We start from the raw sequence: 22,360 nt of genomic DNA on the forward strand, positions 1-22,360 counted from the left end.
TGTGTGTTTGATGCCTCCTTGTACCAATGTTCATTTGTTCAAATAAATAAAGTCACTTGCGAAACTTTGTGAGTGTTTCATTCTTCGAAAGTTTTTTCCAAACAAATAAAAGCAAGGTAGTAGATCTAGGAGTACGATCTCCCCATATCTTTACATGTTTTTACTGACTGGGTCCGAGTCCTATCTGCAGGGTCGTGGATACTCACTGCCTACGAGTTCCATACTAGAACGAAACAGCCGTCCAGGGCTTCCAGGTTTTCATTAATGGTCTAACATTTATCCACTCATACTCTCAATCTAAATCTCAAATAATCGGTAAAGCATGCAGTCTAGAATACCTGTTTCTGTGTGGTTATGGTCAGACTATTTTGTGATATTTTTATGTATATTCTCTTCATCTAGATTGAAAGTCAAATGTCCACGAAGCTGGTTGGTAAACTTCAATATTTTCATAACCCTGTTCCATTATTACCAACACACTACTCATATTCAGTATCAGGAACTAATAAATCTTCGTTTAATTATGATAAACAATTCGAAGAAGAAAAAGGAAAAAATAAAAAGCTGGTTGATTCATCTACTGTCCGGGATTACGGCTATGAACAGTTATTGAACGATTATATTTTAGGTGAACAGGCGTGTGCAGCATTTTTATGCGGTAAACTCCAAGGATTATTACGTGCCAATATTTCTAAGTTTATCCAAATCAATCATAATATCAATGGGAGAAATAATGATGATGCTATTGTCCCTGATGCAAAATACAACAGTATTTCACATCATTTTATTGAACAGTTATTTGATATGTCTGAAAAGGGATTGAATGACTGTGGTTCAGTCGATTCACAGAATAAATTAATTGAAAGAATACAGAATTTAATTGTTTCCGGCACAAAATCAACAGATTCTTTTCCTGGATCTTTATTACCGTCACTTAATGCAAATGCTACTTCCAGGACTGCTATTGTTGTTGGTAACAACCAGCCATCAACAAAACGACTCCGGCTAACAACAAAGCCATCAAAAGCAACAAAGGCTATCGCTTTCGAAACTGGTGAAGGTGTTGATAGTAGTGCATCTGGGAAATCAGAGCAGTTACTACCTTGTACTATCGGTAGACTTCTCTATCCAGGTCATTCATCATTGTCCTCATCCATATCGTCATCATCTACAACATTATGTAGTTCAGATAATTTAACATTTGAATCCGACTGTAGTAGGCTATTAGCATCTTTTGATCCATTAGTTATCAGATTAGCAAGTCGAATTGTAAATCCGAATTATCTCGGGAATGGTTTATTATGCAATGTAAGTACACATAACTATCAGTCGTCTACAAATCAGTCTGACATACTCTTATGGTATTCACTTCAAACAAATTCCTTCTGTATTGGCAAAACATCAAATCTGTTGAAAACTAATATTCATGAACCAAATCGTTTCTCAGTTCTTCCCATTCCATTGACAAAACTTTCATCTAGATCATTTTGTGAGCTTGATGCATGTTTTAGTGAATCAAGTGAGAATATCGATATAGTCGGTCGTTTATTGCCAACATCGGGCAGTAAGACAAATATTGTTCGTATGCAAATTAAGGTAAACGAACTGAACATGTCTAACTCATGTATTGACAACGTTAATTTAATACGTATTTCATCAAGTAATTATGTTACTAGTATATGCATGAGTCGATGGATTCCAGGGGAATGGTGTATGGCCGGTAATTATGTGGACGAAAAAAGGGATCGTAAAGCTAGTATTCGGTTGTATAATTCAGAAGATACTCAACTGCCTATATGGTCTGGTCACGTAAATTTAGGCAATTATATGGAAAATATAACAAAGGAAAACTCATTGTGCTTGAAGAGTATAGCATCATCGCCATCTAAACAAGATCCGGTTCAATCAGATATTGAATCTTATTGTACACGTACATCACGGAAACATCTTCTACACCAGCATTATCCCAATTATCATTGGTTACGTGTAGGATTCGGAAGTTATCCGGGTGAATTGTGTCTGACAACCACACGTCGTATCCTAATTTTTGACACCCGTATAGCACCATCAAGTGCTTACCAACTGTTCAACACTTCAGAACGCTCGTTTTTATTGAATTCAAATGATCATCTCACATATTCCCCACCTAAGTGGATTGGTGATGTATATGTTTTGGCTGGTGGTTACTATAGCATGGTTTTACTGGATAAACGTATGCCTAATCGAACTGTATTACATTGGTCTCATAATCTCGCGAAACCGTTGGCATATCTTGCTTGGACTGAAATAGATAATCAATATCATTCAACGCATGATATCTCACAATTTCTTATTTCTATGACTTCTCAATACCCCGCAGATATGTCTACATTTGGATTGAATCTCAATTCTTCCTCAGGTCCTCAGTATATTGGCCCGTGTCTGTCCGGAATGCCATTAACAAGTTTAGTTTCATCACTTCGATCTAATGATCTCTTTCAATTCTACAATCAAAATCCACTGCTTAAAGGACGTTTACAAAGTTCTATTTGCGGAATTACAACACATTATTCACCAGATATAAAAAATCAATTTCATACATTGTTACTCACACCATATGGAGATCTATTCGATTATTGTGCTTATCTGACATCAAATGGTATTAATACCGATGATTATGACGTTGTAGAGAGCTATCATGTCAAAAGTCAAACAATTATTACAAATTGGTTATCTGAACTTAGTTGCAAACCTGAGAATAAACAGCATGATAAAAATTCTGAAGAGAATGCAAAGTTATGTAAAAAGTCGGAGCTCAAAAATCATACAGGCACTTTAAACCTAAGCAATATTGTTTCTGAACAGCGGCAAAGCGTTACAAATAAATTGAATACCGAGTCTACTGAAGCGGAAAGTACTGGTGGTAGTAATACTACTAATAATAATGATTATTTCACTTTAAAGCGTCGTTTAAATACATCAGAATCATTTATGAATAGTTCAACGGAATCCTCAAAGTGGTTATTAAGTGATTTAAAATCAATATGGGATTATGATCAAGGTGAAAAATTAAAATATGATAACCAAAATGCATTAGGATTCACTTCAGCGTTTCTTGACAGTTTAACAGAAAATCGTATGCAAGAGGAAATTTTTCATCAAAAACTAATTACTAGCAATGATTTAAATGAATTATTAGATCAACGTTTAATTAAATTAAAGAAATTATATATTGCTAATGCTTTTGCTAAATCTGTAGGCGATTGTAATGAAAGATGGCCATGTGTGTTGACGCCAGTATTGCCTGAAGAATGTGTAACGTCGTTATTTCAGTCTGAGTGCTATACTGCCGAAGAACTTTAAAAGTCTGCCTAATATTTCGTACATATTATGTATGAAAATAAGATCTGGGAGCGATTTATTATGCATATATATATATATATATATATATATATATATATATATATATATATATATATATATATAGTACATTATGTATGTTGTACATAACAAATTGAAAATAAATGCACTTTTGCTCCATGAATTTCCATCTTCTTTGTGATCTTGTTAACTTTAAAACCGTTTAGTAAGTTAGTGTCTGCTTGCTGTTTTCTTTTTTATTTAGGGGAATATAAATATTCACTTTGTAATCAAATTAACATGTCTTCACTAATAAGTCATTGGAAACGATTTATATCAGCCTGTTCTACCCCTGCTACTTCTGTTGTTATTGGTGGTAGTGGGCCATATTTAGCATCAAATTCGAGTGGAAGTGGTAGCAGTGGTGTTACACCTGCACCACAGAATTCCTTTCAAAAATCTCCAGTTGAATGGGAATGTCTTAATGAAACGGTAAACCTACTCTTGAAGACATGTCCAGTATCACGATCAGCTATTTTAGATCATTTAGCTCCGCTGTACATTGATTATTTTGTCACTTGGTGGCATGTCAATTCTGGGACTGCTACTAATCGTCATATAAACCTCGAAAGTCAGAATTTGCATAGAGCTGAAGTTGTACTTCAAGAACTGCGGTCAAACGTTAACCAATGTTTATTGATATATATATATATATATATATATATATATATATAATTCTCCACTTCACTTACGCCTGTTACTCTTCGAGGAGAAACATGGGTCACAGACCAAGATTTTCCAACCAACTCTGTTGTGGTCTTCCAAGTTGTTTCCGATTTCTATTCATTCTTTTGGTGTCTACCTCTAATTCCCTGCGCGATATGTTCCATGATCTTCCTTTTCTTTTCCCTTCAGGATTCCAAGTTAGCGCTTGCCTCGTAATTCAGTTCGCTGATTCACTCAACTTGTGTCCTATCTACCTCCAACGTCTTTTGCTAATTTCTTCGTGTGGAACTTGGTTTATTCTCTCCTACAGTAGGCTGTTGCTGATGGTGTCCGACCTACGTATGTGGAGTATCTTGCTCATGCAATTATTTATAAATGCTTGTACATTTTGATGATGATTGTGGTAGTTCTCCGAGTTCCAGCTCCGTACAATAGAACTGCCTAGATGTTTTTATTAAAGATTCTGACTTTGGTGTTGGTCGAAAGTTGTTTTGAGTTCTTGTTCTTCAGTTATGGGAATGCTTCTCCTTGGTTCGCCAATCCTTTCCTTCACATCTGCATCAGACCCTCCTTGCTTATCAATGACGCTGCTCAGATATTTGAAAGTTTCCACATCTTCCAGAGCCTCCGCACAAAGTGTGATTTGGTTGTTTCTCGCCTTGTTGTATTTCAAAATCGTGTTTTACCCATTGTATATGTTGAGTCCTACTGTTGCAGAAGAATCTGCGACACAGGCTATTTTCATCTGTGTCTGTTGCTGTGTATGGGATAGAATCGCTAGGTAACCTGCAAAGTCCAAATCGTCTAGCTCCCGACCATTGCTGCTGCCTTGACGAGAAAATCAGGCTGGTTTCAGACCTGGTCGTGACTGTATCGACCACATATTCACTATTCGTCAGGTTTTAAAGCACAGACATGTTTATCAGCGTCCGACAACGATAGTTTTTCTTGACTTGAAAGCAACATTTGACTCTGTAGACCGAGAGGTTTTGTGGCAGTGTCTGTCATTGAAAGGTCTACTTCAGAATTACATAAACCTTGTGGGGGCTCTTTACTCGAACACTACTAGTCGAATGAGAGCTTATGGCGAATTGTCATTTGATTTTGCAACCTCAAGTGGTGTCTGACAAGGCTGTTCACTATCTCCATTTCTGTTTAATTTCATGATAGACCTACTGCTGGAAATAATGCTCTCGTCGACTGAATTTTCAGGCATTGACCTCCTACCAGGGAGTCCACTTGTCGACTTAGAATACACAGATGATATAGTCCTGTTTGATGAAGACGTTGATAAAATGTAGAATCTTTTCGTAGCACTGAGCAACAATGCTAAGATATTTGGGATGCGTTTCTCTCCCTCTAAATGCAAGTTGTTGCTGAAGGACTGGCCTGCGTTAACACCTGAACTAAGGATAGGGGCTGAATTAGTCAAAGGCGTCGACAACTTCACTTATCTTGGAAGTCTGATCAGCCCTAATGGGTTGGTGTCTGACGAAATCTCAACACGGATTCAAAAAGTTCGTTTAGCTTTTGCCAACTTACGTCACTGTAAGGATGGCTTGTTGGCAAACTCAGGGAAGCCCAGAAAGAGCCGAAGACATTCCATCCAATCACCGCTAGAGGAACATTCTAGAATGTCGACATGTAGCTTCCCTATTGGATGAATAAGAAGGAACCCCTATGTGCCTATTGGCTGTCCGAAATGATGATTTACTTTCAGCCAAAAACTATGAATACATGAGATTTTTGTACTATATTTGACACTGTGTTGGGAATAACATTCCTACTTACTAGTCTTTTGTCTTCTCTCTTGCGACGTTGAGGGTTCCATCGTTCAAGTAGTCTAGTAGTACGCAGTGTAGCAAGAATCTAAAGCTCTAGATATAACAATTTCATACAAATGAACTGTTTCCCAGTTCCCTCTCGTGGTGCTCAGGTAAAGGTGTCAGTGTCAGACATCTGACATTCTTAAACTCATCAATACCAACTCCGTCTGCACAAATTTTTAAGACCATATAATAGACGCCAAACTAATAAAACAAGCACTTAAAATTAACTATCAGGAATAAAAAAGGAAGGCAAATCATTGAGATTCCAGATCAGTGGAACAGGTGGGTAAAACACTTTGAAGAACTATTAAATTGACCAGACTCACTGAAACCACCAGATATAGAAGCAGCACACACAAACCTCTTTATAGATATCAACCCACAAACAATCGGAAAAATCAGCATCGTCACCAGACAAATCAACAATGGGAAACAAGCAGGATCAAACAACATACCAACTGAAGCACTGACGTCAGGCATAAAAATAACCGCAAACGTGTTTCACATTTTATTTAAGATTTAGAAGGATGAACAAGTGCCGACAAACTGGAAGGTAGGATACCTCATCAAGGTACCAAAGAAAGGAGACTCAGTAAGTGTGAGAAGTACAGAGGCACCACACTACTACCAGTATCAGGAAAAGTTCTAAAACCTGACAAATAGTGAATATGTGGTCGATACAGTCACGACCAGGTCTGAAACCAGCCTGATTTTCTCGTGCTTGCAGTTCACAAGTCTTAGGCGCCCGATAATTATTGAGGCTAGTATTTTAGGTGCTACGTTAGTCAAACTAATCCCTCTATGGTTATCACAGGATGATTATGACCCCTTCTTATATATTGGAACAATCAGTGATTGTGACCAGTCAGATGAGATTACGTCCAACTCCCAGATTTTAGCTAAAATATTAGTCAACCTGATCGCTAAAATTGGACCACCATATTGAAAGACTTCTGGACCCAACCTGTCTGGAACAGCTGCTCTTCCTCGTTTCAGATTAGTTATGGCCTTTTGAACTTCAGGTAGGTTAGAAGGGCCTACTTCAATGTTTCATTCAGACTGTCTGGGAATGGTGGGTCACTGTAGAGTAGCTTAAGGCCAGCTAAACTGTTCTCTAAAGTGTTCCGCCCATCGTTCTAAACGTCTGGGCTGAGAGTAGATAAGTGTTCCGTCTTTTTCCGAGATTGTCTCACTTACACTTGACCTCTTAATTCCGGTTTATTTTATTAGTCTGAAAAACTGTCTGGTGTTGCCTACAGCTGCTGTCTTTTCCATCTCTTTTGTTTTCGTTGCCCACCACTGCCCGCGGTCGTTCCTTAGAGTTTTGGTTAATCTAGATCTGATTTGCTTTCGTAATGTTTCCAGGTGTCATCATCAGTATCAAAAGAAAAGTGAGCTTACTTATTATCAAACAACTGACTTGAATCAAACTTAAATATAGGTAATTGACGAAAACAAATAGGGCCTTCCGTTTTTTGAAAATGCATTTTCTTCAACGTAAACAAAGATTTACACGTTAAAGGACGAATAGACAATAATAGGAGAGGGGTGGAGACAAATGCAACTGTAGAAAGTATTCAATGAAAGTCACGTTGTTAAAATTTGTAGCTTTGAATTAATGTACAACTTTAAGTTAGTTTGGAGACGTTAAAAATTACATTTTATGGATAATTCTCGTGATATAAATTCATCTACCACTTTAAATTACATCATCCCTCATCAAGTATTACACAATATTTTGGGTCATTTCATTTCGTGATGAAAGGTTTTGTATTACTGTTGAGCTAATTAACACTGGCTATCAAGACTCAGTAGCTAAATGGATAACGCGATGTTATTTGAAGCGAACGGTACTGGGTTGGAGTCCCGGAGTGAACGTAAACTCTGGGATGCAGGTGCATCCGACTCAGAAGTCCCAAATAGGGCGAGAGGCATGTCCTGGATTCCACTGCTAGCCACCATCCATCTTTGCTTATAATGCTTGTGACTTAAGGTGTGGTGTGTGCTACTTATATCGACATATGTAGTATATAACGCTGGTCAGGAATATAATGTTTCGCAGCAGAAGCTCAAGAAGATTAAAGAGGAAAGAACGGGAACAGAAAGCAATTGCTATGGAAATACAGGAACATTGAAGTCTGAGACGATTGACTGGTATTTGCAAAAGGAACAGTCAAGTTTGAGACAACTGATTGATATTTTGCAAATAAGGTATTCACCGTACGGTCCACAGATTTCACTAAGATGTTCTGTAATTTTGTGTTCAAATACTTTCGATTGTCCACACTTGTGTTCTCGTTCACTACAAAGACAATATCGAGGCAATCCGCACAGCATGCACATATGCCAATAAGAGACTGATCAATTGCAGTCCTAAACATCAATGGGAAGAATCAAACAAACAGTTTGAAATGAATGTAATTAACACTTACATTCACATCGTGGATTAATTTCAACTAGTTAAACATTTGATCATGAGTAGGGAACACCAAATAACATCTCACTCATTCTAGTTTAAGGGGGGAAATAAAATCTTCTGACACCAGCTGAAACTGATTGAAAACCTATTTATTTGAGCGATTATTATTACCATGTTGTTGACTACAACAATGCTTTAGCATTTGCGTACTTTAAATACACATGTATTCAAATTATTATTATTTTGTCCAGAGTCATTTTCATAAATCCATCAATGTGGATTAAAATTTACTGGTCACCTTAGTCACTGGATTCTGAAGATGCCTGTGATTTGTCCTTGTCTGTATCCTCATTCAAGTGAATAGTAACAATGTAATATTTATTTCTAAGAATGTAAAACTATCGCATCTCTGAACAGTTTTCTCATGAAACAAATTAGGGCTAATGATATTTAATATTTTTTCCTTTTACTTATTGCTCAATTACTACCGGTTAGCTCAGTCGGTAGAGCATCAGACTTTTAATCTGAGGGTCGGGGGTTCGTGCCCCCCATTGGGCGCCACGGCTTTTGCCCCCAAATGCCCTGGTACGGCCGAGAGTGGGGAGAGTCCGTTCTCCCTCTCGAAATTATCTCACATGACCGCGCGTATATAGCCCCTGCCAGATAAGTCCTGTTCACTGCCTTCTCGCACCACGGGTGTTGTTTACCAAATTGAAAGGACGAAAAGCGAATGTTCGGCGCTTTAACCGGGTTGGTGGACAAGGCGAGTCCACCTAGGGGAGTTGGAAAATCCTGATTCCAAACCAATGGTGCACATGGACTCCAGTATCCTGAGGGGACAAATGGCGTACGAATCAATCGTTGATCACCAGCTACCATGGGACTGCATCTCCTCACGATGCTCCACTGCCTTGTGGATCAGATCTTTAGGTCGAAGGCTCCGGCTGTGACCCCCTAAGAAAACCACCTGTTTCAGTTTAGGCACCTGGGCAGTATCACAGCTCTCAAGCAAATCGAATGAGATTTGTGAGGCGCATATGTATCTGGTGCTTCCTTGTACCAATATTTATGTGTTTAAATAAATAAATAAAATACCATTTCGTAATTAGAAAAGTTTATATCTAGAACGACTTCTTGATCATACTTCTCAAGTTTTACATTTTCCTATTTTTACTTCCCAATCAGATTAATTCACTGATCACTTATAAAGGGGTGACTGATCATCTCCTTGGAGCAGTTTGTTCTTGGTGTCTTGTGTTAATTCGACCTGTATGCACCGCTCCACCAACCCAATTATTATCAAACTTAATGGACTTGCTTGGATCACGTAGTCGACAACAAAGTGATGGTAAATCATCTTCAACATTGGGGAGAACTTTGAATAACAGTGTAATGTCAACTAGTCGAAAAACTTTGCACAAATCTGGAATACACAATATTCCAAGTACTGATGATAACATTAATGATCGTGACAGATTGAATATTATAAAAGGTACTATTTGTCGATATGGTAAAAAACGCAGATCTGACCTCCGTTCATTGTCGTCGTCTTCATCCACGTCCACACCCTACCACCAACTAATCATAATGTCAGATTCTGACTCATATTCAATTTCTAGTAGTGATGAAGAAAATGAGTTAGTGGAGGTAGGTGGCGTCGATGTAGTGGGTAATGTTAAACGTAACAATGGGACATTGCCTTCTGCCAATATCTGTTCTAATACTAGTGATGCCAGTGAGCTCAAATCACTGTCTACAAATTCAGACAACCGAGATCAATCTGATGATAATAAACTAAATAGTATTAGCTGTAATACGCGAAATATTGGTTCGAATTCAAATGATCAAATATTCAGTTCATTGAAAAAACATGATTGTAATTCTATTGGTGGTAATACTATTGATTTAGATTTGGGTTCAACTTCCGCTGTGAATCAGCAAATTTTAGGACTTTGGGTCAAATGTCCTGTACTAATTGACTTGTTAAATATTGTGTGTAATTGTTTATTGGTAAGTTTTATTTAGTTCATATTCAGATATCTTCATATTTGTATGTCGGTAGGAAGATAATAACTGAAATAGAAAGTGGAGCGTGAGTCATAGCATCGTAGCTTTAATGACCTTTAGGATACTATTAACTTAAATTATCGATCACCATTTGAGATTAAGAAATTTCCCGTAGTATTTCACGTAAATGTTAAACATTATGCTTCTATTCGCAATGCATAGAGTAACATATAGTGATCTAGTCCTACTTGGTTGTGGTTAAATGCAGTAATTCATTCTGAAAATTGGCTACCTTGTTTTTACAGCTATTACACTATAGTTGTAGAATGCATTTATGAAAATGTAACATCGATAAACCGTTGATTGCACATGAAATACTCGCTCAATTACTAGAGCAGTGAGACTATAATTTATAGATCTTTGAGTGATGTTTAATTGACCTTGACAATATCCTACTTACTGGGGTTAAATGAAGGTTATAAATTACTGTAGGGGATTAGGATTAAGATTTGCTATTGAGAGTTAGGGTTAGGAATTAAATTTACGATTTTCATCACAAAATAACATAAGCTCTAATGCCAAAATGTTATTCAGCCATATGGACGAGTGAATTTCGTTCCGAAATCGAAGACCTGCTACCTTTAAATCATTGCTTCATCCATAAATTATAGTCTTGCCACTAAGCCTTACTGAAAACCGTTCTTATGACACAGTTCCTCACGTAAATTTATTCGATTTCCAAATTATCCGGATCATAAAATTCGACATTTCTGACCCAACAATCGAGTTACGCATAAAATATCCAGAACGGAAGATGAAATTTATCCAGAGTAAAACATTGGAATTGTGGTATTAAGCAGTCAATATCATTGCCAAAGATATATTCAAAAAAGGTTGCGTCTATAAATTAGAGGACAGCATACGATTGGGATCTGATAATTCTAATTAGTCAATACTTGTCTGATTTTTTACTAACTTATGTCACCGTATCATTGTTCTTGCTGCATATTCTTTGTTTAGTGTTCAGATATTCGACTAAGTTCAGTGCAAGCTTTATTGGCCTCTTCCACTGTACCAATATGGGATAGTTCTTTAGAAAGTTCTAAACATTGCCATTCATTGGCTAATTCTGTATTGCCACATTGGATAGTAATTTGGCTATTATATCAAGCAACTGGTCGAAATAACCTGTCAACAGGAATACAAAAGTTAAATGAACTGTGTAGTTTAATACTGACATCTATACTGCATCCTTTCAGGCCAAATGTTCTTCAGTGTACTCTGTTACCAGATACATTGGGTGGATACTTTTATCAAAGTAATTTTGATTTAGATTTCTGGGTATGTTTGTACTTTTTTGTACTGTTAGTTACTCCAAAGTAATTCTTATATAGGACATAGTGCTAATAAGGTTTGCAGCCTATGCTCCTTCACGAAGTGTAACAGGCGTAAGTAAGTTAATAAGGTGTCGCTTATGGACCAAACTATACATAGATCCGTAGTGCTGTGTAACCTCATAAGAATGTATCTGCGAAAATTTCCTATTAGAAGCTACAATATTGTTAACCCATCATAACTTAAGATGCAATTAGAAAATAAGCAGCAGTGTTTTTCAATCATTTGTCTGCTAAATACGCATTGAAATAACATATAGAAAACAGCATTCTTAGAATGATTATGTTTGACTTTGTTGTTCACATAATCATTTTTGTCGTACTTGTGACTTGTCAACTCAGTTTGCCTGTATACTACTGTTTGTCTTCCAATTAAGACTTGAAATATGTATAGATCGTTTCAAATTTGAAGCGTGAGAATATCACCACACGGCTCCAGGCACATCGAACTAATGAGTCCCGAATAGAACAAAACATGTATTCTTGATTCAGTTGTTAGTCAATGTCCAAAATATGATCAACCTGTGAATACAGGCTATATCAAAGGATCTGCCCAAGGAGCCCTAACGTTCCTGTGAAGTCAACAAGAAAATAATCAATCGTATGTATTGTAAACTGGTGGTATGAAATAGCAAACCTTCATAGTTTTCCAAACTATTCATATACTTGTATACTTTTGACTTATCATAAATATGTCATTCTGAATGTTTATTTATCTCCAACGTACATTAATAGATCACAGTGTGTTTAACGCACTTGTTGTTTCTTGGTGATTCAGTCCCAGAATTTCTTGGTGATTGGCTACGTACCAAACTGGAACCACTTTCTGTGTATGCTTTGCTCATATCTAATGAAGCTTCACTGGACAATGATAATATTAACAAACAAAATCCTTTAACTCAACAAACGAGATTATTGAACCTTATATTTAATTTAAGTCTTATATCAGTGCCTATTCCACCACATTCTCCATCGGAGCAACAAATACTCGTAAATAATGCTCTCTCAACAACTGAATTAACTATGGACCATCAACCTTGGAGGTATTCTTATCTTCCGAAAGGTTTTATTTATGGTATAACACCCGGTTCATGTCGTCCGCCTTGTGTGTTAAAAGAAATGGATTGTAAACCAATACCATCTCATTGTAAGTTGATTTTGTGAAACTTTATTTTTCAAAATCTGCTTATTAAAATAAATGGATATACTTGACTTTTTTCTTTTCTCTCTGTTATATTTACTTTCACACGTAAACAGTCGGTGTACCACCTATGCCACTAAGAAACATGAATCCAATGCTACCAACTCCATGTCATCTCCCACTTCCATTGAACAATATGCTGAATTCAAACCTGCCGACAGGACAATCAAATTTTACCCCACTTCGCCCTAATTTTTCTCAACAGTTTGAAATTCCTGTTCGTCGTCCACCACCATTACTGCAAGTGCCGGTTAACATACCTTCTAATCGTCCTACTTTAAATGATTCCCATCCTATGCTGACTGGTGCTGTACTACTATTCAGCGAACGTCAGTCAAATAATTATCTTGCAGCTAGTCGTCAACCAACTTCTCTTCTATGGATACTTAGTTTAGTTAGACGTATTAGATCTGTTACATTGTCTGTTGTAATTGATAATTTTATAACACTTACTCCATTTCAATTATTTGCGTTATTTCGAAATCAACATGAATTTACTTATCAGTCAGCTACTAGAATGATTGAACTTCTAGTTAAAAGTATATTGCAAGCTCCAGGTTAGTCGTTTTCTCCATCGCTATTTTCATTTCTGCCATATATATATATATATATATATATATATATATATATATTCGCGAATGGAAACATTGATTTTATAGTTGGAAGTTGTAAAACGTATGACATATGGTGCGAAATCTCAATATATTCAATAGGCTACTTTTTCATTTCATTTTTAGACAAACTGATGTACTTCTGTGTAAGGTAGATCCATACTCATAATTCACTTAATAATCGGTTGTATGCTTTCAAAATAAATTTTTTCCCAATATATGTGGGCATCACTATCAAGAACATTTATTTTTATCAAAAAAATAATTTATACAGGTAGTTTCTACTGGTAATGTCAGTCAACGTTACAAAAATTCACATACAATAACTTTTTAAAATGAAAATATATGTTACATTAATGTGTTAACCTTTGCATAGTTTAATCCCTGTCAGTGGGACAGTGGCTTTGTATTTAAAGCACTCGAATTCTGACCGATAAGTTGCAGGTTTAAAATTCACTTCATGTATTTCTATTAGTGCATCGGGGTAGTTTCACTAGAGCTCTCACTCAAAAAGTTTTACTTCAGTACATAAACATGTAATTGGTTAATCATTTACCCCTTAGTGGTGTTGCATTCTTTGGGGTGGAGAATTTTAGTTGCTAAGCTCTCATCGTCATTGTAATCAACGTCAGAACTTGCTTCAACTAGAAGTGGTGTTTTTAAAATGATGCCACAAGTGCTAGGTTTTTTCGCTCCCATGACCTTGCTTGTGACTCGTAGTCATTACAAGTTTTTCTTTAATTTGAAAAAAAGTTTGATTATGATCCAGGATCTTGTATACTTGTGTTATGCCGGAAAAAACAACAGGTCAAATATAAAATCCTAAGCCTTTTGATAACGATTTCTGGACTAAGACTGGATATAATTGAAGATTGACATTCACATACATTTCACAACATCAAAAGTAAAAGAATATTGGAAGATAAAGAAAATTTTTTAGAAAGCAATCTATAAAATTTATGAAGAAAGGAATTCGGTCAACAGAAAACAAAAAGACAAATAGGGGGTTTTAACTTTTAGGATTGGTTTTTAAGAGAAATCAGTGCATCCAAGTTATTTATGTTCGATATTCGCATGTTGAGCTCAAAATGTTTGACCAATAGTTAGTATTAATTTAACAAATCTTGTTTATTAAGCTTACAGACTGATAGTCATTAGGTCGACGAGCCTTTGCTTTTTTTTATCCTATGCATATGTAATTCAGACTTAACATCTAAAATAGTTGAGCCCATAACATGAATTTCGTTCTATTTTGGACTTGTAACCTTGATATACCTGTATCCCAGTATTGATATTTACATTACATCTCAAACAAAGTACCTATCTCTTCAAATACCAACAGATTATCTACTGAGATACTGAGTCCAATGGCTCACTAATATGTCCAACTGGTATGAACATATTAGTAATGACTCGTCTGTGCTATGCTAATCAAAACATCAATCCAACAGTTAACTTAATGAGTGAACGCAACCCAAAATACTCTTTATACGAACTTGCACTATGTCTCCAGTGATCTAGCCCACTTCACATATATTAATCAAATGAATGAAGTGAAAGGTTTATTCTTTCTGTAACTGATTTATGATATATGTTTAATTTTTTTTGTATGATCTTGAAAATCAGCAATTCAGCATCCCAGTTTCATGGCGGTTAACTCAATGGCACATCTGCTTTTTAAAAATCCCAAATAATGATAATTATTGGGTGATTCCCTGGGAATAATGCACTTTTCAACAAGTAGGGGTCGTTGATATTCCAAATATGCTAAAATGTGTAACTATAAGACAGTATTCAGGTATCCGTTCAGAGTGTACATCCGAACAATGATTGTACTCTCGGATATCAACATTGTGGAGTTACAAACTCTTGCTAATTGAAGGTTAAAAGATTTGACTTTTAACTTTAGAATTTTCAGTTTTGAACCTCACTCTGTGATTCGGTGTAAGGATTCGGGTTATATCTGTAGCCCTTAAATTCAGAGTGTGACTCAAAGGAGAATGTACGTAGTAAGTGATTTGTTCGTACATTTAAATTAGATTGACCTATCATATTTGTATAACTTAAAAGTTACTTCCACTTATTTTTTCTCCTTGCAGTTGGTTCAAATGTTGAACGTCTACTGATTTATTTGATAAATACTTGTGAATCGGAACAACCTCAGTTATCTAGTACATCTACCTTTAGTGTTATTTCCACTACCACATCAACAACATCAAGCGCCGTTGAAAAAGTTTACTGTTCTGATGCTAAAAGACCTAAGTTGAATTCGGATGACCAACTATCCCAACGTAATCAATCTCTATTAGAATATCATAAGTTTTTCAACAGTTTCTTGTCATATTGTCGTGAGATTTTAAGAATTCTTTGTGATACTACAATCCTTCTAACTTATTCGTAAGTCCTTTTTTTAAATGCTTGTTACTCTGTATGATCATTATTTTAGAGTATTTTATGTCTTTTCATCTCTAAATATAGTTCAAGTTTGCTGGCTATCATTTAAACAACTCACTAGGTTTCCATTCACAACTTTATATATAAGGTTGAGTAAATTTGTTAATTACTCCGTGGTTCCAAAAGTAGCAAAAAAGTTATCTATCCACTTACTATCATACACTAAACCGTCTCCTCTATTTGATGTCAAACAATATTCAGTCATTGAGTGAGATTTCCTTCCCAACTTTACCAAAACTCACTAGCGAACCATATTTAGTTTAGAAATGTATTGCTGTCTTTAAATTATTAAATAGTAACTGACTAATACTAATCTGAAACTAAATCTCGTCCTCTAACCATAAAGTTAACCTAACATCTAGTACTTACTTACGTCTGTTACCCTTCATGAAGCAGCATAGGCCGTCCACCAGCACTCTCCATCCAACTATGTCCTGGGAAATCCTTATCAGTCTCTATTCATGTCTGCTTCCAATTCTGGGCGCAGTTTTTCTTTGTCCTTCCTCTTCTCCGTTACCCTTCAGGATTCCAAGTCAGCACTTGCTTCGCGATGCAGTTTGGTGATTTCCTCAATATATGTCCTATCCACTTCCGGTGTATCTTCCTAATTTCCTCTTCAGCTGGAAGCTGGTTTGTTCTCTCCCATAGTGGGCTGTTGCTGATGGTATCCAGCCAACGGACATTGAGCAACTTGCGTAGACAATTGTTCATAAGTGCTTGTACTTTTGTGATGATGATGGTTGTAGTAGTTCTCGAAGTTTCAGCTCCGTGAATTTGAACTGTCTTGACGTTCGTATTGAAGATTCTGACTTTGATATTGGTTGATAGTTATTTTGAGTTCCATATGTTCTTCAATTGTAGGAGTGAGACCCTTGCATTACCAATCCTTGACTTTACTTCTGTATCAGATCCTCCTTGCTCATCGATGATGCTTTCCAGGTACGTGAAAGTTTCCATCTCTCCCAGAGCCCTCCCATCAAGTGTGATTGCGTTATTCTCTGTATTGTATTTTAGGATCTTGCTTTTTCCTTTGTGTATGTTGAGGCCCACTGATGCAGAAGCTGCTGCTACACTAGTCATCTTCATCGACATTTGTCGGTGTATGGGATAGAAGGGCTAGGTCATCTGCGAAGTCCAAATCTTCTGATTCATTCCAAGTTGTCCATTGTATTCCATGCTTCCCCTCAGATGTTGAGGTCTTCATAATCCAGTCGACCACTAGAATGAAGAAGAAGGGGGAGAGTAGGAAGCTTTGTCTGACTCCAGTCCTCCCTTGAAATTCAGCTGTTCTCCATACACGATTTTTGACTGTAATCCGTCGTGTCAATTCCGAACGATGTTAACGGTCTTTTCAGGTACACCCTAGTGTCGAAGAAGTTTCCATAATGTTATCCCATCCTCACTGTCAATTGCCTTTTCATAGTCAATGAATTTGACGTATAGTGACGAGTTCCGTTCAATTGATTGTTCAGCGATGATCAGTAGTGTCGCAATTTGGTTTGTGCACGACTGACCCTTACGAAATCCGACCTGTTGATCTCGAAGTCAGGCGTCTATTGCGTCTTTCGACCGGTTCAGCAACATTTTTGAAAACCTTCCCTTGTACTGACAACAGTGTGATGCCTCCGTGGTTGTCTCATTTGCTCAGATCTACCTTTGGTATCTTTATGAGGTATTTTTCCTTCCAGTCTGTCAGTGGCACTCTTTCATCCTCCCAAATCTTCCTGAATAGAATGTGAAGCATACTTTCAGTTGTTTCTATGTTTAACTTTAAAGTTTCAGTTGGTATATTGTCAGGTTCTGCTGCTTTCTCACTCTTGATTTGTCTAATGGCCATCCTGATTTCTTCGATCGTTAATGGGTTGATATCTACAGGAAGGTCTGTGTGTGCTACGTCGATGTCCAGTGGATTCAATTGAGCTGGTCTCTTCAAGAGTTCCTCAAGGTATTCTACCCTTCTTTTCCTCTGTTCTTGAATCTCCGTGATTGTCTTTCCTTCTTTGTCCTTGACTGGTCTCTCCGGTTTACTAAACCTCCGTGCTAGTTTCTCCGTTGTATCATATAGTTGTTTCATATTCCCTTCTCTTGCACCATTTTCCGCCGCCATTGCTAGCTCTCCCATGTACTTCTGCTTGTCGGCTTTAATGCTCTTCTTCACTTGCTTGTTTGCTTCTTCGTACTGTACTTGTGCCTTGGCTTTCTCTGCTCATGTTAGACTGTTGTTAATTGTTGTCTTCTTGTTCTTCCTTTCTTGAATCTTGTCCAGGGTTCCCATAGAGATCCATTCCTCATGAAGATACTTCTTGCGACCCAGAACCTCCTGACACGTTGAAGATAGTGCTTCTTTGATCCCTTTCCAGTTGTCCTCCATAGTAGCTGCTTGTTCTTTCAGCAGATCTTGTAAGGCTTGGAACCTGTTGTTGAGAGTTATCTTGAATTCGTTGAGTTTGTTAGTATCTCAAAGGAAGGCTGTCTTGAACCTTTGCAATGCTGTTTCCCCAGTTGTCCAGTGTTTCTTTAGCTTCGGTTTCATCTTGGTCAAAACCAGGTGGTGATCTGAAGCTATATCAGCTCCTTTCCTGGTTCTCACATCTTCCATTGTCCTTCTGAATTTTTTATTCATACAAATATGATCAATATGATTCACTGTAGTGTGATTCGGTGAAACCTATGTAACTTTGTGAGGCAATGTTGTGCCACCTACAACCAATTTGTTGAATGCACATAGGTTTTTAAATCTCTCCTCATTTTCTACGAATATTCGTCAAGATTAGAACGAATAGATTCATAAAAATTGGGCGCCGAGTATAGTGAAGTCTCCTCATTTTCGTTTCTTTCTCCCAGTCAGACCATGTCGTCTCATGATATCTTCATATCCGGTGTTGTCCATTCCCACTTTGGCGTTTAGATTCCCCATAAGGATGACGAGGTCCTTTCTTGGGCACTTCGCTATGATCGATTGCAGCCTTTCACAGAACTTATCTTTATTGTTGTGGTTGATATCATTGGTGGTTGCATAACACTGGATAACATTCATTATGATTTCATCTCTCTTTGTTTTGATAGATGCTTTGATGATCCTGGATCTGTGAGATTTTCATCCTATAAATGCATTTCGTGCTTCTTTGGACAGCATCAGAGAAACTCCTTGAGTCTGTGGAGCACATTCCTCTTCGTGACCGGAATACAGCAGCACCTCTCCCGTACCTAACCTTTGCTGTCCAGCTTTAGTCCAATGTGTTTCACTTATTCTGAGCACCACCAAGTTGTATCTCCTCATTTCCGCAGCTATTTAACCTGTTCTTTCGGTCTCCCACATTTACCTACAAATATTGTTGCTCTGGTTGTTAGAAGGGGCATCGGCCTCATGACTTCCGAAAAATCTCGGCTTTCATCTTGAGGCGTCATAATCCTTCCTTCAAGTGTCAGGGCAGAATTGAAATGGTTTAAATTGTTTAATCTGATTGGCGTTTTTTAACAAGGTTGTTTTCTATGGGATGGGGTAGCCGACCCGATGCCCGACCCTTTTCTTTTACCCAAGCTTGGGATCGGCAGTAACTCTAGAAGAACTATAGCTGAAGTTTAAAATCTAGTATTTGTCACTAATGTGTTGAATTAAAATTGAATTAAACAAAGGTACATGACTTCTGAATTTAAAAACCTTTATCAATGACTACTAGCCACTAATTCAATGGTTTTTTAACTTATCAACATACTTGTGAATCTTGTAAACTATCTATTAAAGTATTTCTTAGAAGAGATTCATATTTCGTACTTTAAAATCTACAGCTTTTTAATTGAGACTACTTTTGCAATCATATCGGACTAAATTAAAACAAGAATCTCAAGGCAGTAACCTAGTTGAACCCGAAAATAAGAAAACTAATAGCTGTTATTAATTTTAAGAACTTACGAACGTTGTGTCTGTATAACAGTCACACTGTCAAAGGCACGATGAAACGGAAACTACGTCACTGAAGTAAGTTAATAAACATAAAATCAGCCTGTAATATAAATAATAAAATACACCATAGTTGTATCAGGTTATACCATGATTTACTATCGAAAATAACTATATCGCTTCGTTTTGAAAGTAGGCGATCAACTCAAATAGTAATAACCTTGAAGAAGATAAACAAACAACGAAAGAAAACGTACTCTTGTTAGTGAAAGGACGGAGAGTAAAATCGAAATATGAATATGAACATTTGGTATAGGTGGCTCGTTCCAACAACTGGACGTCATATATCATAGAAATGGGTGACTTGACTTAAACTACTTAAATACAAATAGTAGCACAGCATAAAGTGAAAACATTAAAGTTTAAGGTTATAAAATTCGAAACTGGGTTATTAAAATGTTTAAAATATTAATCCGCTTTTCATGTGCGGTAAATTTGATGGATGATGACATGCGTTTTCGTTAATTCTGGACTCTATTCCTTTTCTTAATCATGATCGTCAATAAAATATCATAAAATATCTATCTACTTTCACACTTCTTTTTGACTTTTCTTACTTGGAAACTTGATATATGTACTAGTATTTCTTAGTCAAGGTTGAACTTTAATTGAGTTTTTGACAGCTTGCAGTTTAAAACAATTACTGTATTTACTACTAAATCAATGACACTTAGTTTTGTGCATAAGTTGGTTGTAAAACAACAAAACCAAGTGTGTCTGATAAACTAGTCATTTTAGTCAACTCCTTCACAGACTTTTCATGCAAATACGACTGCGATCATTATGAATAGCTCTCCATGTTTATTTGATATTATTCTCCGTGATTGTTAAGAGTTATTCTTCTCTTGTCTTGTTTTGAATTTATATATATATATATATATAGTAGGTAGATTTCAGATGTGATATCAGGCTCCAAAAATGAAGTGCAATTTTCACAGAACATTTCAATTTCAGTCAAAGGTGAAATGTTCCTAACCTAATCACTAATATATAGCATAATTATTGTTTCACTTTAGCAAACGATCTTATTTTCGTAGGGATATAAGTGAAGCTAACCATATTAGACAGTTCTTTGTTAGCAAATTCCAAAATATATCAGCCGAGACCTATTCATGTCTGCATCAGGTTTTGCATTTGTACTACTTTCCAACTGCTCGCTGTAATTTCGTCATTTTTTATAAGAATTATCACAACCAAACTATCATTGTCATATATATTTTTCTTTTGTTCCCAAAGGTCTTCAGAAACGGCTGATTCGTTAGATCGTGGTGGTTGTGAAGGTCTACTTCGTGCAGCTCTGCGCCTAAGCAATCCCCCACCACTTTCATTGTCATATAAAAAAATCACCAATATTACTACCACAACTAACATCACTGATAATACTATCACTGTTTCAAATGACGAATGGAATTGTAAATTTTTACCATTCTCAAATTCAAAATATTATTTATTTCAAAAGTTGGTCAGTGCAAACAGTTTGCAAAATAGTTTATGTGCCCAACTAATTTTAAGTTTAGGATTTACATTGGATCCAAGTTTAATTGAATACTTATTATGTAAGTCAAAGTAAACTAAAAGTCAATTCTCTCTGTAAAAAATATGCTTCATTTCATGTGTAATCCGTGATCTGTCACAGTCAATAATATATAATGTTTATTCTAAGCGGAATATTGATTGTTTCGTACCGTGTAACCCCGTACCTTAGTAAATCGTGCTCTTGCTAATTAAAATAACTCCGCTTTCTTCAGAACTTATGTGTCTTATTATTCTTTAGACAAGATTCTTTCAGTATTGATTCTGTATCGAGGATTGATTGAATCTTGAAATAAATACTTCAAACGCAATTGATCACTTTGCTGAAGTACGTAAATGAATGTAAGAATACAAGAAATTCTATGAAATTATTTTTAGATACATTTACATCTTATGCTTAATGTCAAGATGACTTCAGTAAACATATTCTACAAAGCGAATTGTTTCTTTTTAAATACTTTCAACTAAACTATCACCTTTGAAACCTGTTGATTTCGAAACAATTACTTGGTGTTTTTCATCGCGAAATGGAGACTACTGGCCTACCATTTTGTTGTAAATCTATTTATCAATACTCATCCACCAAACAGATGCCGGGATTAGACCTATTAACTCCAAGTCTCGTGATAAGCTCAATACTCTGAACTTTTTATAACTTTTTATGTTTACGTATAAACCATTGCGGATTTTATTTCTGTTGTAATCACATGTGTATATGTCCACTTTGTTCTCATCTGTTACACACCAGCACAATGTTTATAATATGGCTCTGTGGATAGGGGGAATTCGAGTAAAGTTTTACTAAATTTTTCAATTTTTAGCTTCTCCTAACGACTAAAAATTTCTCCAAATTCAGACGTTATTATGTATGAGCTAAAATAGAATA

At 36.4% G+C, this 22,360-nt stretch overlaps 1 protein-coding gene and 1 non-coding gene across 2 annotated transcripts in view; both read left to right on the plus strand.

Annotated features, from left to right (window-relative positions):
* Smp_154540 (hypothetical protein) overlaps positions 1-22,360 on the plus strand; it is a gene marked incomplete at its 3' end in the record, with an annotated part of 51,918 nt that overhangs the window by 4,171 nt on the left and 25,387 nt on the right. Inside the window, exons 3-10 of the mRNA XM_018797559.1 lie at positions 403-3,115; positions 3,605-3,996; positions 9,499-10,323; positions 11,341-11,661; positions 12,450-12,861; positions 12,972-13,472; positions 15,626-15,923; positions 21,178-21,497. Of these exons, the coding sequence (XP_018652589.1) occupies positions 403-3,115; positions 3,605-3,996; positions 9,499-10,323; positions 11,341-11,661; positions 12,450-12,861; positions 12,972-13,472; positions 15,626-15,923; positions 21,178-21,497 (5,782 nt within the window). The remainder of the gene's footprint in view (positions 1-402; positions 3,116-3,604; positions 3,997-9,498; positions 10,324-11,340; positions 11,662-12,449; positions 12,862-12,971; positions 13,473-15,625; positions 15,924-21,177; positions 21,498-22,360) is intronic.
* Positions 8,800-8,871, plus strand: Smp_tRNA_00624_Lys_TTT.1.1. The gene has a single exon. It is a non-coding gene (tRNA).

The sequence above is a fragment of the Schistosoma mansoni genome, chromosome 5 (genome assembly GCF_000237925.1).
Source record: "Schistosoma mansoni strain Puerto Rico chromosome 5, complete genome".
Taxonomy (NCBI): Eukaryota; Metazoa; Platyhelminthes; class Trematoda; order Strigeidida; family Schistosomatidae; genus Schistosoma; species Schistosoma mansoni.